The sequence below is a fragment of the Hipposideros armiger genome, unplaced genomic scaffold, assembly GCF_001890085.2.
Source record: "Hipposideros armiger isolate ML-2016 unplaced genomic scaffold, ASM189008v1 scaffold_635, whole genome shotgun sequence".
Classification (NCBI taxonomy): domain Eukaryota; kingdom Metazoa; phylum Chordata; class Mammalia; order Chiroptera; family Hipposideridae; genus Hipposideros; species Hipposideros armiger.
In genome coordinates this window covers 374,930-391,528 of record NW_017731985.1, presented here as the reverse complement: position 1 = coordinate 391,528, position 16,599 = coordinate 374,930, and the positions used below count along the sequence as shown (strand labels likewise).

The window sequence follows — 16,599 nt, the reverse complement described above, 5'->3', positions numbered from 1 at the left end:
TCACCTCCTTCCTCCCTCCTTTCCTTTTCTTTCCTTTTTTTCCCCTCCCTTTCTCTCTTTCATGCTGTCAGTTGAGTACCTTTATACCCTTCAAGTTTCAAGCCTGAAAGTTACAAAACAAGGCAAGATTTTTCATCCCTTTCACACCCATGCCCAGACTTACTCCTGATTATGTTTTTGTTTAAGCCAGAATAGAATCCAGTTCCTCTGCCTCTCACCACACCCAAAATATGCAGAGTTGCAGCTCATGCAGAGAAAATGATCTTGGCTAGAGTCCCCCTCAGAGCATGCTATTGATAATTCATGATGAGTGGGAAAGAGGCTATTAGGGTAGGCTGGTTGTTTTTATGCAATGGCCAACTTTGGGGGAAAGCTAGAAGGAGATCAGAAATTCCTTTTTTTTTTTTTTTCTCAAAGAGGACAAATGTGACCAGACCATGTAATTTAATTCTTCTCTAACCTCTGGGCCCACCGTTTTGTAAACATCCCCATGAGCCTGTTGAAGCAAAGAATGTGAAGGCTAAAGAACCTGCAGCCCTTCTTTCTACACCACACCTCTATCTATGATCCTGGTGGTTTTTTCCCCCTAGTTTCAATAATCTGCACTTGTTCTTTGTGATGTCTTTTCCTTATCTCCTCCGACTATCTCTGTAGAATGTCACCTGGAGCCTTATTTGGGTAGCTACTTGTTACTACATCCCATGTGTTTTATGTAAGGCCAGAATATTTTAGAATGCTTCATTCAGAGAGCCAGTTGGGGGTTCCTGTACAGTAGGGTTGATACTGAGTTTACATTGTTCACTGACCAGCAGCCAGCACCAGTGGGCACACAGAACTGGAAGCTGGAAGCAGAGTGGCTCTGCTCACCATTCTCTTCTCGCACTCTTTCTTTTCATCTGTAAAAATAGCACTAAAAAACTGAGGCTTTTTCTTGCCACAGAGCAGCCTATAAGACAGTGGTAGCCACAGAAAACTGAACATTAAAAAGATGCTCTAAGCTGCACTATCCAGTATGGTAGCCACCAGTCCCACGTGGCTATTGAGTGCTGGAAATGTGACTGGTGTCTACTATAAATATAAAATACACATCAAATTTCAAAGCCTTAGTACAAAAAAAGAGTAAAATATTTAACTTTAATATTGAATACGTGTTGAAATAGTAATATTTTGGGTATATTGAGTTCAATAAAATACTATATTATTAAAATTAATATGTTTTCTTTTACTTTTTTTAACATAGCTGTTAGAAAACTTAATTATATACAGAGAGTGCCCAAAAGATGTGTACACATTTTAAGAAAGGAAAAAAACTATTAAAATTGTAATACTCAATATATACTGATAACAAAAGATGAATACAAGTCGTGTATACATATTTTTGGCACCCCTGGTATGTGACTCACATAATATTTTGATTGGGCAGCACTGGTCTAGAGATACCTAAGAGTAAATACTTTCTCAAAAGTTTTCTGTACTATGAAACTTCAGGAAACTAGCTACCACTTTTCTCTATATAGCCACCCTTCCCCCCTTTTTAATGTTCTTTCATTACATTTGATGACATCAGGAAGAAAGCCTTCGTTAAGTGCTAATTTTTTTTTTTTTTACACCCACTACTCACCTGAGACAAGTGACATCTAGTGAAGAGCTGGGTGGTTGGGGAGGGAGTTATTGTCATTGGGGAGCAGAAGAATGGTGATTAGTTCAAACTTCTGACTTAGAATTGTTTTTTACATTTGGAACCCTTCAGCTAACAAGTCTGAGGTAAAGAACTGAAGGAGAGAAAAGTGAAGTAGACACTCTAAAACAGAAATGTGCCTTCCTCTTAAGGTTCTAATATTGCTTTCCCCTTATTTATTTAAATTTATTGAGGATCTATCATGTGCCAGACAGTTTCCTAGCACAGGAAACAGAGGAATACAGCCTACTTACTGACTGCTCACAAGGAGCTTACATTCAGGTAGAAAATTAATTTGAATCCAGCCTCCTACTCTAGATAACCACTGTGACAATGGTAGAAAAGAAAATGCTTTGGGGGCACTAGAAAGTCATGACTCATTCTGTCTAGAAAGGAAACTGAAGGCTTCATGTGCCTTGAATGTGCTATTACCAGGCAGAAAGGCAGGTGGAAAGGATGTTTTAGGCTCTGAGGGGGATCGCCTGACTAAAGGCATATGGGGAGTGGTAGAAGGTGACTCTTGAAATAGTAGTTTGGGGCCATATTGGGGATTTGACTGCCTCTCTAACAGATCTAATCTGTTGGATCTTATCCTATATTTGGGGGACCATTAGAGGGTTCTAAGCAGGGGAATGTCATATTCAACACTGTATGTTAGAGATACCACTCAGCTACCACTCCTGGGAAGGATAGATTGGAGGGGCAGACACTGAATGCAGGAGTTGTAGTCAGCCAGGCAAGGGACAGCAAGCCCTCGCTGGAAAGGAAAGAATATACACAATAAAGAGTTGTTGAGGGATGAAAGGGAGGTGTCAAGCATAGTCCCAGGTTTCTAACTTAGATCCCTAGGGTGTCTTTATCCAAAATTGTAGTAGGGGATCAGGCTGAAATGGAACACAGAAGATGCACTGTGGACTTGAGGCTAGAGCTGCAGAGGGAGCTGGCTGAAGCTGAAGTGCTTGTGTTTGTGTTTCAGATGGTGACCCTCTTTCAGATGTGGGTTGTTCCCCTCTATTTCACAGTGAAGCTGCACTGGTGGAGGTTCCTAGTGATCTGGACCTTGTTCTCTGCTGTCACAGCCTTTGTCACCTTCCGAGCTACCCGAAAACCACTGGTACAGACAACCCCAAGGTGAGAATTCAGGCAGCGGGGAAGAGCTACATTTCCTGAAGCTAACCGGTTGAGTTGCATGGGAGAGGGATGGGGTTAGACTGAAAAAACATCAGTTTTTATCTGCAAGATTACTTGGCAAGGGGCCCCACCAAAACAAGCTGATTGGGAGACCTATCCCCATTCACAGATAAAAACCCCCCAAATATTTCCCTATAGCTTGCTTACCTTACGGTTTATATCAAGGGATTTATGTTAAAATGAAACAAAATAAGTAAGCAAATCCTGGTGATGATTGTGGTCTCATTCAAATGTTATTTTCTTCTGTGAACCCTTCTCTGATCTCTAAGTTAGATTATCTTCTTTCATAATGCTCTGTAGTTTTCCTTCATAGAATTTATCACAATTTATAACTAAATATTATCTTGCGTGTCTGTCTTCTCCACTAAACTATAACTGTGAGATCAGGAGCCACATCCATTTCGTTTGTCACTGTGTATCCAGGCCCGGCCGCAGAGCCTGGCACATAGTCGTCTACGCTGAATCTTTGTTGAATGAATGAATCTCAACAAATTTGCCGTTTTACCACAAATAGTACTTCTTTTGGGGTCACAAAACAGCCCCTGCCTTTATAATTCTCTGTATTTTATCCAAATGTATTTCTTATTTGACCCTTCCATCCAGCTTGTGAGGTCATTTAATATCTGTGAGAATAAAGACAAAAAAGAGATTTTCTCATTCACTCATTCAATAAGCACCTGCTATTTGTGAGGCCTTGTGCTGAGCGCTGGGGTACAGAGCTGGATAAGACATGGCCCCTCTGCCCTCAAGGAGCGCTTGGTTTAATTGAGGAGATGGGTGAGAAAGCAGCTGTTTCAGCTGGTAAGTGCTATGAGAGCCGGGTGTAAAGGTCCAGGAGAGCCTGACAGGAACTGGCCAGCTTCAAAGTTTTAACTACTAGATCCAAAGTCTTCCAAGTTGCAAGTTGCTCTTTCTCCCATGTCTCTTATGTTCCACTTTACTGCAAACCTTTGGCCTTCTGAGTCTCATTGAACAAAGTTACATTTGTCTTCAAGGTGAAGTTGATGATCCAGAGCCCCTTTCTGGCTTCTGGTAGTTTATGCTAAGGGCCATTAGGGAAGATACAGGCTCTGGAGCCAGAGGCTGGTAGATTGGAAACCCAAGCTCTGCCATTTCTTTGTGAGACTTGAATTCTTTATCCTTAAAAGTGTGGTAATAATTGCTACCTCATGTAGGGTGATATGAAGAAAAAGTGTAATAAAGCATGTCAGGTGTTACCAAGTAACAAACAGTATCAACTTCTAGCTAAAATGACTGAAAATGTGTCTATAGCATGGGAGGTTTTTGATAATAGTTTGATAGTGCTTTATAATTTCAAAGCATTTTCATAAGTATCCAGTTTATTCATGCAGCACTTATTGAGCATGCATTTTATGCACCAGGAAATGGGCTCTGTACAATCCAGTGAGTAAGGTAGCATAGTTTCCCCATTTTATTATACAAATAAGTAAACTTGGCTCAGGAGGTGATTCGACTTACCTGAGGTTACCCAGTTAATAAACCTCATTTGATCCAGATTCCACCTGAAATTCCACATCCTTTCCACTGTGTCTCATTCCTGTCCAATCAGTGCAAACCCTAGATAATGGACCTGTGTGAGGTCTTTGAGGGAAGACACTGCAAGATGTTTGGGGCCTTTCCCTCACCTGAAAAGCTACCACCCTTGCTTAGCCACAGCAGGAAGGCACAGGCAGGGACTTTGAACTTCTTCCCTAGGGACTAGCAGGATTGGTAGTAACCTAGTTGGCTCTCAAGAGCTAGGACAGCTTGTGCTGGCTATTTGAGCAAATGACTAAGTTGCTCATTAGCTCTCATCACAGATAGAATAGTGGCTCCTGATATCAGAGACCTACCTCCATAGCATTTAAAGGGCTCTGGTATGAAATATGGTTCAGGAAACCATATTTCCTTAACCTAGCTGCAGTCAACCAACCAGATTCCACACTGCTTCTAAGTGGCTCCTAGGGAGCACTGCTCCTCCTCCAGGACCATGTTCCAACCCACCCTCCACCCCATCACCACCATCCGCACGGACAGCCAATTCAGAAGTATTCTTTGATTGCCTCCGTCCTTATTACATCTCCTCTGGAAAAAATTTTTTTCAGAAGCGAAGTCGTTAGACACTCATTTTGCTATTGGCCTGTGGATAGGAAGGAGCAAAGCAGTATTCAGATTAATCATGCCTAGCTGATTCTGCCTCTAACTCATCTTCCCTTCAATTCTCTTTCCTGACAAGAACAACTGGCCTTCCCCACCTGTTCCCTTCTGAATTTAGTTATAGTTACTAGTTTTCACACCCTTACCCAGTTACCCTGAATTTGAGACATCTGAGGTCAGCTGTGCTCTTTCTTTGAGACTGAAACCTCCTTTTAAGAAAGGCTCTTTTCACCTTGGTCTGAGACCAAGAAGATACAAAGCACTAGCTCCCTGGTATGTGGAGGTGTTTCTGCAATTAAGGTAGTGACCAGCTTTGTACAGTTAACTGAAGTTGTTCAGTAAGTCCTAAACAAAGAGCCTGATGTCCCCCACTGATGTGACAATACAGGATTCTGGTGGTCCAGAGGCCCATAGGCCCGTGTGTCTGTGTTGGCTGTATTAATTTTCTCTCTTTTCTCCAGGTTGGTTTATAAGTGGTTCCTGCTGATCTATAAAATCAGCTATGCCACTGGCATCGTTGGCTACATGGCTGTCATGTTTACCCTCTTTGGTCTTAACTTATTATTCAAGTGAGTAACCTTTGCTTTTGTTTTTGCTGGTGTTGGGGGAGGAGAAGCTGGTGGGATGTACCTTTCTTCCTGGGGCAAGTCCTCGGTGTTAACAGGGAGAACATGGTCCCCAGGGTAGGAGACTTGAGTTACGGAGGATGGAGGGTGGGCCCTTCATGATTTGTGTTGGCAAAGAGAAAGAAATGTCTGAATAACACAAAATTAGAGTTTCAAGTCACTGGTTATATTTTCCAAGAATTTATATTTTAGTGCAAAAACTGTAATAACAAAAGTAAGAATAATAATGATTACAGCCAGTTACCCATAACTCCATCACCCTAACAGAACCATTTTCCTTGTCCACGTATGCACTGTTTTTGCAACATTCACTCTATCTGTGTGGTCTTATGTTCAAGGAGACTAGGAGTTGGCACACTATGTCTTACGGGCCAAATTGGCCTGCCTCCTGTTTCTATAAAATAAAAAGAAATTTTACTGGAACACAGGCACACTCATTTGTTAACACATTGTCTATGGATGTTTTTACAGTAGTACAGTGGAGATGAATAATTGTGGCAGAGACTATATGGGCCAAAAAACCTAAAATATTTACTATCTGGCCCTTTACAGAAAAAGTTTGCCAACCCCTGGACTAGACATTCAAACTCATGGGACACAGTCAGCCACACCTGGTAACCAATCCACCTAGAAGAATACAAGACAGGAAACAGCAGGCAGTGTCTGCAGAATCCCTCACTGTAATCCCAGGGCTGAGATGTGAAGGAATGAGATGACGCGGTGTGGGAGACACCTGGCCCAGAAGCCCAAGGAATACTTCTAGTTTTAGGACTCTCCCAGTCCAGATGCAGTGTACTAATCACAGGCCATGTTTAATATATAAGCACTTTTGCTTTGTAACACAGCTGACATTCTACCTTTATCAGATTTATCAGGAAACAGCTACAGAAAGTTAACCTATGGACATGTAAGTCCTGCTCTGTTGATGGGGACTTAGGTTGTTTTTCTGTTTAGTGCTATCACAGATAACATTGCTCTATTGCTTCCTAAGGTTACATTATTAGGAGTAGGATTCTGGCTACTGCTTCATATTATCATAAGCTTTCCAAAAGATTTGTATCAGCGTACAGGTCTCCCCACCTCCAATTGAGGCAGAAGCCAAGAAATTCTGGACTCTGGGACTGACCGGTACAGTGAGTAAGTAGGGCAGAAGAGGGTGGAGCTGTGGTTTCCTGGCAGAGGTGATAAGGGCTGTGGATCATGGGGAAGGTTAAGACTGGGACAGCACACTGAAGCTGGAGAGATTTAGGATTCAAATTTAAGTTCATGACCAGTGGCCTCTTCCCTAAACCTAGTACGCTGTAGGTGGGAATTTCTTGGAAACTGAAGGAAGTAAGTCCTAATTTACGTAATGAGAGGACACCCACAAATTGTTTCTTCCGGTGGTAGTATAGGCTAGAAGAATAAACAGGCTTCACAAAGGTTTATAGGAACTCATCGGTAAAGAGTCTAACACATCTCATCAAAGAAAACCAAGATATTTCCAGATATCTTAACCTGTGTGGTTAAAAAAAAAAAAAATTAAGATTCTGCATTTTGTTTTAAAGGTATTTATTCAGTAATTACAGTTTCTTTTTACTTTCCTCCTCTACAGGGAGGAAAACAGAATTGAGAATCTTGACCATTTTAATGCTACTGATCAGGTTAATTGGTGCAAGATTATGTTCTAGTCAGTAGGTTAAATATTACAAGATCGATGAGCATATTCAACTTTATAAGATAAATATAGTTTACAGCTTTACGTGAACACCTACAGTTCCTGGTACAAATATTTTAACAAAGGAATTTTTCTATAATAAACATTTACAGACTCAAGGTTGTAAATTATTGGTCCTTGGACTGATTAAAACAAACCTCCTGATATTTCAGGCAAGATCTTTGTCCTTAGTAAATAGACGTGGACCAAAATTGAACTTTGATGACATGATACAGAATATGTATAGATGCAACTTAAAATTTTGTGGTAACTGGTATATAACTAACTTTCCTAAAAGTGGTTGGCAAACTTTTTCTGTAAAGGGTTAAATAATAAATATTTTAGGACTTGTGGGACAAAAAGTGAAATCTAGGATGTGATATAGATACTTACATAACAAGAGTGAAAAATTCTTTGCCTAGCTTGCCTGGATAGGCTGTCTCAGACTGTGGGCATACTTTGTGCCCATTTGCCATCAGATAAGACATTCTCAGAAGCAGGGGTTTGACAGGGTGTGTGAACACTGGGGTCATTTTCACTCTCTGCTTAGTGACACCTAGGGAAGATGTGCCCTTCCCTCCTTTTGGAGGGCTTAGCCATTTCAACTTGGGCTGCGAGCTGGAGGTGAGGCAGTTCAGTGAGTTGCCAACTTTTGGACTGAAACTCCACTGCTTGGTGTCCAGCAGTTGCCAGTAGTGAAGTTCTGAACATATAGGTACCAACCAGAGCAGGCTCTACGCAGCTGCAAGGCGTGGTTGCCAGTCGGAGGAGGTAGACCTGGGAACAGAGTGGAGGGAAGTAGGGCAGAAGGGGCACCTTGGTCTTTGCAGCTCACAGTGCTGGTCTGCCTGTTCAAGTGGTTCCCACGGGCCATATAAGAACAGGCAGCAGGCCGGGTTTAGTCTTAGTTTGCTAACACTTGCTCTAATCCTTGACCCTTCCAACTTAGGCACTGCCTTCTGTGTCCCAGAGCAGTAATACAGAGCAGTTGTGTCTCAGGGCAGGCCTCACTGCTTCCCTTACAGGATCAAACCAGAAGATGCCATGGACTTTGGCATTTCTCTCCTCTTCTATGGCCTCTACTATGGCGTCCTTGAGCGGGACTTTGCAGAAATGTGTGCAGACTACATGGCATCTACCATAGGGGTGAGTTCACCTGGGCTCTTAGTACTGCCCCTTGCCACCTCCAGAGAGTTCAGGACAGCATCACTTGTTGGATATAAGAGATAAGCCATGTAAAATCCTTCAAGATGTGGGTGGTATGTATGAAGAGTCCTGTAAAATTTGTAAAGAAAGATCTCAGATATACCCTGGAATTTTTTTTTTTTTTAAGATTTTTTATTGAGGAATTGGGGGAGGGGAACAGCGCTGGGGAATTGGGGGAAGGGGAACGACAAGTTGCTGTCCTTTTGTTCTTCAGTCTAGTTGTGGAGGACATTGCTTCACTGGCCCAAGTTGGCACCATCATTGCGCTCTTCCTGGGCGATGCAGATCAGTCGCCAGCTTCTGGACGGCCGCTCACACTGGCTGCTGGCTACACATGCTAGCCCATGGCAACCCACTGCAGCAGGGGATGCAGCCTACGCCGTCGCAGGCGACTCATGGCAGCCCAGCTCTAGGTTGAGCTGTTGTTCAGCATCTTAGCTGTAGAGGGCAGTGTCACTGGCCCTCAAATGTGGGATCCAAACCGGGGCCCTCTGACATCCCAAGCCAGCTCTTAACCAACGCTCCACTCATCTGGGCCTACCCTGGAATTTTTAACTTTAGGGCCGTTACAGAGAAGAACCACTTTACCCTGCAGGAAGTAAACATTCATTCAACAAATATTTATTTAATGCCTGTGTATCAAGACACTGTGTGTTTGCTGGAATTACAAAGGTGTACAGAAATAAATGTGGCCTGCCTAAATGGAGTTTATGCTCTAGTGACGGATGGGTATTAAGGTAATAAACCCAGAAATAAGTACATAATTATAACTTTAATAAGTATTATGAGGGCAAGATTCATGATGCAATGGACAAATCGAGTAGTGGCATTTGACCGTGTAAACAACACAGAAGTGCTCCCCATCTCAGTGTCTCAGTGTCATCTAATTAGACCCCACCCCAAGAAGGCATATTTCCCAGTTTAATGGACATTTCTCCAATTCTGTGCTGAAATACATGTGGCTCTGTCTGATGAAGGCAGACTGAAGGGCGTTCAGCAGTTCTTGCTACATCGTGGTGTGGCGGTCTGGAGAGAACTCCTAGGAGAATCGGGAAAGTGGGGTCTCTTGGAGCATCCAGATGCCAGTCCTAGCTTTTAGGCAGCAGATGTTAGTGGCGGCCAAGTGACAGGAACAGGAAAGGACTAGCACTGACTTGCAGTGAGGCACCTCAGAAACTCTTGGAGAGTTTGAGGCATTTTTGCAGGTGGGGAGCTAATTTGCAAATTTGTATGTCTGTGCTACTGCGATCTCATTTGTGCCACAGGCCTGTAGGCTTAGGGCTATTTAGGTTAAATAATACTCAGCCATCACCCTGGATACATTTAATCAAGTACAGTTTTTTTAGGCCCAAGGTTTTATTTCTCAGTATTATTTTTCCTGTAATGGGTCAAATTGAAAGGAAAGTACATTGAGTCACTATATAGACAGCCTATTAGATTCTTTTTGAACAACTGTCTTATGTTTTAGCTGCATTTCCGGTCTCTTATCTGTTTGTGTAAGCTTCAGATCTTCCTTTAACCTGCTCATTTCCCAGAAGAGATCTCCAGACCCTAGATTGTCTAATTATTAGCCTCTTTTTCGACAACAGCTGTTCTCTGAGACGTGCTTTTATGGCATAGCCAGCTTTTCAACACTCCTGTCAGTATCCTGACCTTTACCCTCTAGTGATTTATGTTTCTTCTTGTTACGTTTTCACAGGAGCAATTCTCTGATTTCCCCAGGTTGTTGCCAACTTTATCTCAAGGTTACTATCAGCTGCTAATTTAAGCAGAGCCTTAATTCCCTCAGGTGGGTCACTAATAGCCAATATACAGAATCCCCCTTCTGTCCAAATGGAACTGAGTTCAGAATTGAGCCACAAGTTAGCTTCTCAAAGAGATGGGATAATTACATTGTCTTCCCCCAAATGGGATTTGAGCTGGGCTTCTTTCCATACTCTTGGGAAGAATTATTGGGTGCTCCAGTGATTATAAGTGATAATCCCTAATTATTATTATCTAATTCCCCAGTAATGATAAACTTCAGCTTCACCAAAAGACCTGGCAGGAGAGTTTCTTGTTAGGGTGGAGAATGTCTCAAATACCAGCTCTTGGCCCCTCATCTTCTCCTTTCCTTTGTGGCATCTTACTAGTTACTCCCACCACTCCATGCTCATTCTTTAATAGCCTGGCCCAAGGATAAACCCACGTACTTCCCTGTGCCTCTTAGCACAAGAACAGAAGGATCAAACAGTCACATTGGACTTTAAAAGGGTTGAGGATGGTAGCAGGAAAATAAACCATGAGTCCCTGACTGAGGTCATCTGACTTACCGGACTGCCTGCTCTCCAGTGCTTCCAGACCCTGGGTCATCCGTATCTCAGCCTACCTCTGTGTAGTGGGTGCCATCTTGGCATCCACCATCTAGAATCCCCATTAGACAACTATTTCCCAAATGTCTAGACCTAGAGATTGAGTTCCTGACAAAAATAATGCTTCCCCCTCCCCTATACCTCAGGCCAGCCTTTGGAATCCTGGTATCGTATATGAGGACCTACCCCTTCCTTAGATAATTGACATTGAGAATGGTTATCCCTTTCAGAGGAGCCACTCTATCTAACTCCTGTTCAATAGAATGTGACCTTGCTGACCCTGACTATAGACAGGCAGTTTGCTGTTTCCCAGGTCCCCATCTTGGTGGCAGGGAGTGGGTCATAGGAAGACTAGAATGGCATGTGATGGTACTGGTGAGTCACCAGTTCATTCATTGATTGTTTCCCGTAGCACATATTGCTGAGACTTAGTGTAGGCCTTCTGCTAGGGCTCAGGATGCCAACAGATGAGACCAGGCAGAGATAGGGGAGAAGGGACTCCACCATGGGATAAAGGGATAAATTGCACTGCCTTTACAGTTCTTTCCGACACTGAGAATCCCGGGACCCTCTTATTTCTGCCGGTCTTTGGCCAAGTGGACCTTCGTCTGCTCCTGAGCCACGGCAGCCTGAATTTCAAGAATATCCCTGGCCTTGAAGCCAGAATCTGGTCAATGTTTTGGGGGAGGCAATCCGAGGAAGCCAGGAAACTTCAGCCTTTCATGCATTCATTGGCCAATTCACTCATTTATTTATTCAAGCAACAGTTGTTATCAACCATCTACAGTGTACCAAGTATGACCAAGTACAGTCTTCACTAGCACCACTGTTGCCTACTTCCAGTAGTAACCCTACTCATTTTTTTAATTGTGATAAAATACACATAACATAACATTCACTGTTGTAACAAATTTTAAGTGCACGATTCAGTGGCATTAAGTACATTTATATTGTTCTGCAACCATCACCATCATCCATCCATAGAAGTCTTCATTTTGTAAAACTGAAGCTCTATACCCATTAAACAGTAACTCTCAATTTCCCCTCCCCCAGCCCCTGGCAACCACCATTCTACTTTCTGTCTCTGAATTTAACTACTCTAGGTACTTCATGTAAGTGGATTCATACAATATTTGACCTTCGTGACTGGTTTATTTCACTTAGCATAATGTCTTCAAGGGTCATATATGTTATAGCATGTGACAGAATTTTCTTCTTTTTTAAGGCTGCATGGTATTCCATTGTATGCACATGTCACATTTTCAGTCCTGGTAATTTTTCATAGTCTTGTACGTTCTGTGGTCGCTGCTCCTGTCCCAGGGAGTCTTAGTTGATGTTGGAGCTGTTCTGCCTACTAGGTCAGGAAGTAGGTCTGATTCATTGCTGAATCCCCCTCTGACAGTGGTTTGACTTAAAAAGATCTGTAATTTATTAATGTCAGGGTTCTTAGAAATGAAACCAAAAGGTTTTATAAGTATATTACCAAGCATTCTCAGTTCCTCTTTACTATTCTGCACCTCCCTTTTTAATACAGAGCAGCTCTTTGTTTTACCGCACGTGGAGAAATTTGTAATATGAACTAAAGTCAGCTGTCTTCTTACCTTGAGTCAAGAGAATTTTGGATGATGTTTATTTTTTTCCAGCTGGTCACTATGAGGTCATAAGCTTGTGACAGCCAGTCAGTATAGTTTCTTTTCACACTCAAAAGTCATGTTGGGGTGGGTTGGGTGAAGGGTGCAAGATTGTGAAATAAGCTTATTTTCTGGGCAGGGCAGTAACACACTGTTCATGCTACATTAGGCCAAGTGTCCCACCTCGCAATTCCTACCTTCTGAACAAGTTCCTGTGCCCCAGATTTACCTCCTGGATCATCAGTGGCCTTAGATAACGTCAGGACAGGACTGGCTGCCCATTCTATGGCTTGAAGTAGGAGGAGGAGCTAGGGGTTCGAGTCAGACAGATCTGGTTTCGTTCTAATGCACTTTTAACTAGCTGTGCACTCTTGAGCATATTACTTTACCTCTCTGATCTTGTTTTCTTAGCTGTAATATTACCAGACTTGTAGAATTGTTGTAAGAAACAAATGGGTTAGTGTAAAAGCCCATGGCAAATACTTAGTAGATGATGGCGATAGCTACCATTTACCAAGCCCCTGCTATACAGTACTGCTGTGCTACAAAACTACGTATTTTATATCTGTAGTCACCTGGAGCACAGGGGCCCTGTAGAATTTGTCTTTGTATCTTCATCATACCCAACACACAGAGCAAGACACAAAACAGGCAAATCATCAGTCACGAGGAACTGCCAGTTCTCTCTTGGTGCTGCCTATAGTCTGAAGTCAGATCACTCTGTGACGTGGAATCTCCTCTTCAATAACCCTGAGAAATGGGTATTTTATTTAGTTTTTCAACAAGTATTTCTGACATTATCTGCTTGAACTGACTAGGCACCCGTTCAACTCTGCCACCAGCTGTCTGGCCTCAGGCAAGATTTTTTTTCCTCCTTGGGCCTCAGTCCCCATCCCGCCCCGCATCGACCAGGTTGGACTAGAGGAGCTCGCAAGGTTTTCATGACACAAATTTTCTGTGATGTTCAGTGGTGTGGAATGGAACTCATAATTTCCGAGCACCTGTACCTACTATATGCAAGCTCCTGTGCTGGGGTTTTCCATGTTTTCTCAGCGAGTACTCCCCGTGCGGTGTGAGCCCAGAGGTAGTCTTCCTGTCCTCAAAAGAAGAAATCTTACTATGTTTATCTGGAGAGCTTACTCTCCCACTTTAAGTAGCCCCTGTTTCAAACCTTCTCCATTCTCAAACCTCTCACTCCCCTTCCCTCTGTCCCTTCATCCTCAGCAGATGACCTTGCCTCCTGTTTACCTGAGAAACTAGAAATCAAACAGGAATTCCCACAATTTTCTGACACTATACCTACAGATCTTCATACGTTTGCACCCATCTCCTCCTCCTTCCCTCCAGTTACAGTGGAGGAAGTGTCCGTTCTCCCATCAAAGGCCAGCCCTGCCTGCACTCTGGGCTCTTACCTTCCTGCCTTCTCAGGGACCCTGTGCTGTTGACTTCTCTTTCTCACCCATGACTTCAACTTCCCCCTCTCTCCTGGGTTCTTCCCAGTAACCTTTTAAGCATTTTTTTCCCCCAGAAGTATCTTTTCCCGGATCCACTTTCTCCTCCAGCCACTGACCCACTTCCTTATTCTTAATCTGGCCTTGGCTCATGCGCTTCTGGAATGGCTTTGACTCAGGTCACTAGTGACTCAGTGTCACTAATTCTGACTTCAGCTGTGTTTAGCACAGTTGTCGCAACCTTTCTTAAAATGCCTTCTCCCCCTTGGCTTTTACGTCATTACCCTGTCCTGGTTTTCTTTTTGTCTCTGACATTTTCCATCTCCTCTGCTAACATTTCCTTCCCTTAAATGTTATTGGTTCTCCGAGCTCAAACCTAGTCATCTTCTCTGCTCTTCACCCAGGTAATTTCCCTTTTAACATGGTTTCCAGATCTCTAATCCAAGACTTTTCCCTGAGCTCCAGACTTTTACTAGTCAGCTATCTGTTTGGCATCACCAGTCTGTCCACTTTCGTCAATTTTTACTGCCATCAGATTAGCCCAAACCATCATCACCTTAGCACAGGCCTCCACCTGTTTATTGCTTTTAAAGAATTATAGTTGTCCCTTAGCTGGTCTCTCTGAACCCACGTTGGCCTCATCTCCAATCCATTTTTCACATAGAAGACACAGTGATCTTTTAAAAATTTGAGTCCAGTTACATTACTCTTTACTTAAATAAAGCCCTTAGATGATTTCCCATTTTAAGTCCAAAGTTCTGCATGGGGCTGATAATTCTTCCTTCTTTCCTCTGTCTCAAAACTGTGTAGCCACATTAGGCTCCTTTCAGTTTCTCAAGTACACCAAGCTCCAGGCGCCTGCATCAGGTCCTCTTTTCACTTCTGCCTTTCATCTCCTTAACTCCCATCCATCCTTTACCTCTCAGCCTAAAGTATCACTCAAAGAAGCCTTCTCAGATGGCCTAGGCTTAGTTGGCAGCCCCTTTCATTGCAGTGTTCTTGCATATTCCTTTTAATGCCTTCTTAATAATTCTTATTTTAGCCTTTTTAATAATTAGTTCTACTTTGTATACATATTTATTTTTTTAATGTGAGTGTCCCCTAGCTGTAGGTGTCACGAGGATGAGGGCCAGGTCTGTTTTTCTAGCGTTATATCCCAAGGACCTTATCCAGTGGCTGGTACTTAGTAGGTACCCAGTATATTTAATGGAAGGAAGGAAGAATTGGGTGGCTTGCTCAAGGTCATCAAGATAGTAAGGGACAAAGGCCTGAAATTAGGTCTGTCTAACCCTGTCAAACCATATGGCCCCTTGAGCCCTTTCCACTGAGATATCAGGCTCTTGTAGTTAAACTGAAAATTGCCCCCTGTGCTTTACCCAGCTCGGCCTCTGCGCCTCCTGATTCTGTCTCCTTTTGTGTGGTTTCAGTGAGCCGTGGTGGTGCTGGGCTGTTCTGACCTGACAGGCTTACCTCATGACTCGGCTGAAATGTTGTGGGATTTGACCCTGCCTGCCTGTTGCCACGTCAGGAACTAGGGGCCTAACAGACGTGTTCCTGGACTCCCCCCTTCTGTCGTTCCCTCTGACCCTGCATCCTTTGCCCCGGTGTCCTGGTGGCAGAACTCTGGGGTGCTTTGTGGTAAAGCTCTTCCTCAGAGCCCTGCCCCTCTCCTGAGTTGAGCCTTCCTACCTCTTTTACTGCCTTTACTGTGGGCCAGAGGGAGTGGCCCTGCTCCTGTGCTACACGATTGTAGAGGGACTCAGGGCCAGAGCTGGACCCAGACTTTTGGTCTCCCCACTCTCTGTTCAGTAGAAGTACCTAGAAATTCTAAGCCAGAACACATTTCAGAGCCGTAAGAAACACCTAGAAAGGTGTTTCTCGGAGCCCCCTCTCTCCTCCAAAACTAACGTTCTAAGATTCCAGCTCTGATAGTCTTATAGTTAGTAGACTCCCCCAGGTCTTGGCCCTGCCCTCTGACTCCAGCGTATCCTTTTCCACTGCGTGTTGCACTCTTGATAAACAAATCAGAACGTTTTGAGTAACTGGCCCTCAGCCAGCTGAGTAGCTTATCTTTCTGCAGCATTCAGCAAATGTTGGAACCCCTTGGGTAGAACGTGGGTAGGAGTCAGAGCGTCTGGGCTCTAGTCCCACTTTGTTTCTCTTCTTTTCTGGGCTTTGGTTTCCCCAGTGGAGGGGCTGCTCTGGTGTTCTGTGATAGTAAGTGAGCCCCCCTTGAGCCACTTCAGATGGTTTTGCGAGAGGGTGAGGTTGGGGTGAAGGCAGGAAGCTCTATCTATATTCATGGGTTCTTGGAGCAGTGTGGCATCTCTGCCTTCCGCCTTTGAGGACTCTTGGGATCAGGTGGCAGTTCTGATGGCTGAGAGAGGGCATTCCTCAGCAGGGCAGCGTGGAGTGAGGGAAGCCCGCAGCTTGAGTGGAGCTCCTGGCAGGCATAGCTGTGTCTGCTCCGGGTGTGCTGGTGTCATCCTCCCTTGCTCCCTGTCCCAGCACCTGTGTGCCCTCCCCTCCCCCACTGCTATTCCTCGCCCATCTTCAGGGCTTTGGCTTTTTCAGAACATAATTGCTCGGAAACAAAAGGAAAAAACAGAACA

General features: G+C 43.7%; 1 protein-coding gene across 3 annotated transcripts in view; it reads left to right on the top strand.

Moving 5' to 3' along the window:
• RNF121 (ring finger protein 121) overlaps positions 1-16,599 on the top strand; it is an 86,634-nt gene that overhangs the window by 64,160 nt on the left and 5,875 nt on the right. For all 3 annotated transcript variants that reach the window (XM_019625637.1, XM_019625636.1, XM_019625638.1), the window contains 3 exons: positions 2,655-2,809; positions 5,488-5,595; positions 8,374-8,494. In XM_019625637.1, the coding sequence (XP_019481182.1) occupies positions 2,655-2,809; positions 5,488-5,595; positions 8,374-8,494 (384 nt within the window). The remainder of the gene's footprint in view (positions 1-2,654; positions 2,810-5,487; positions 5,596-8,373; positions 8,495-16,599) is intronic.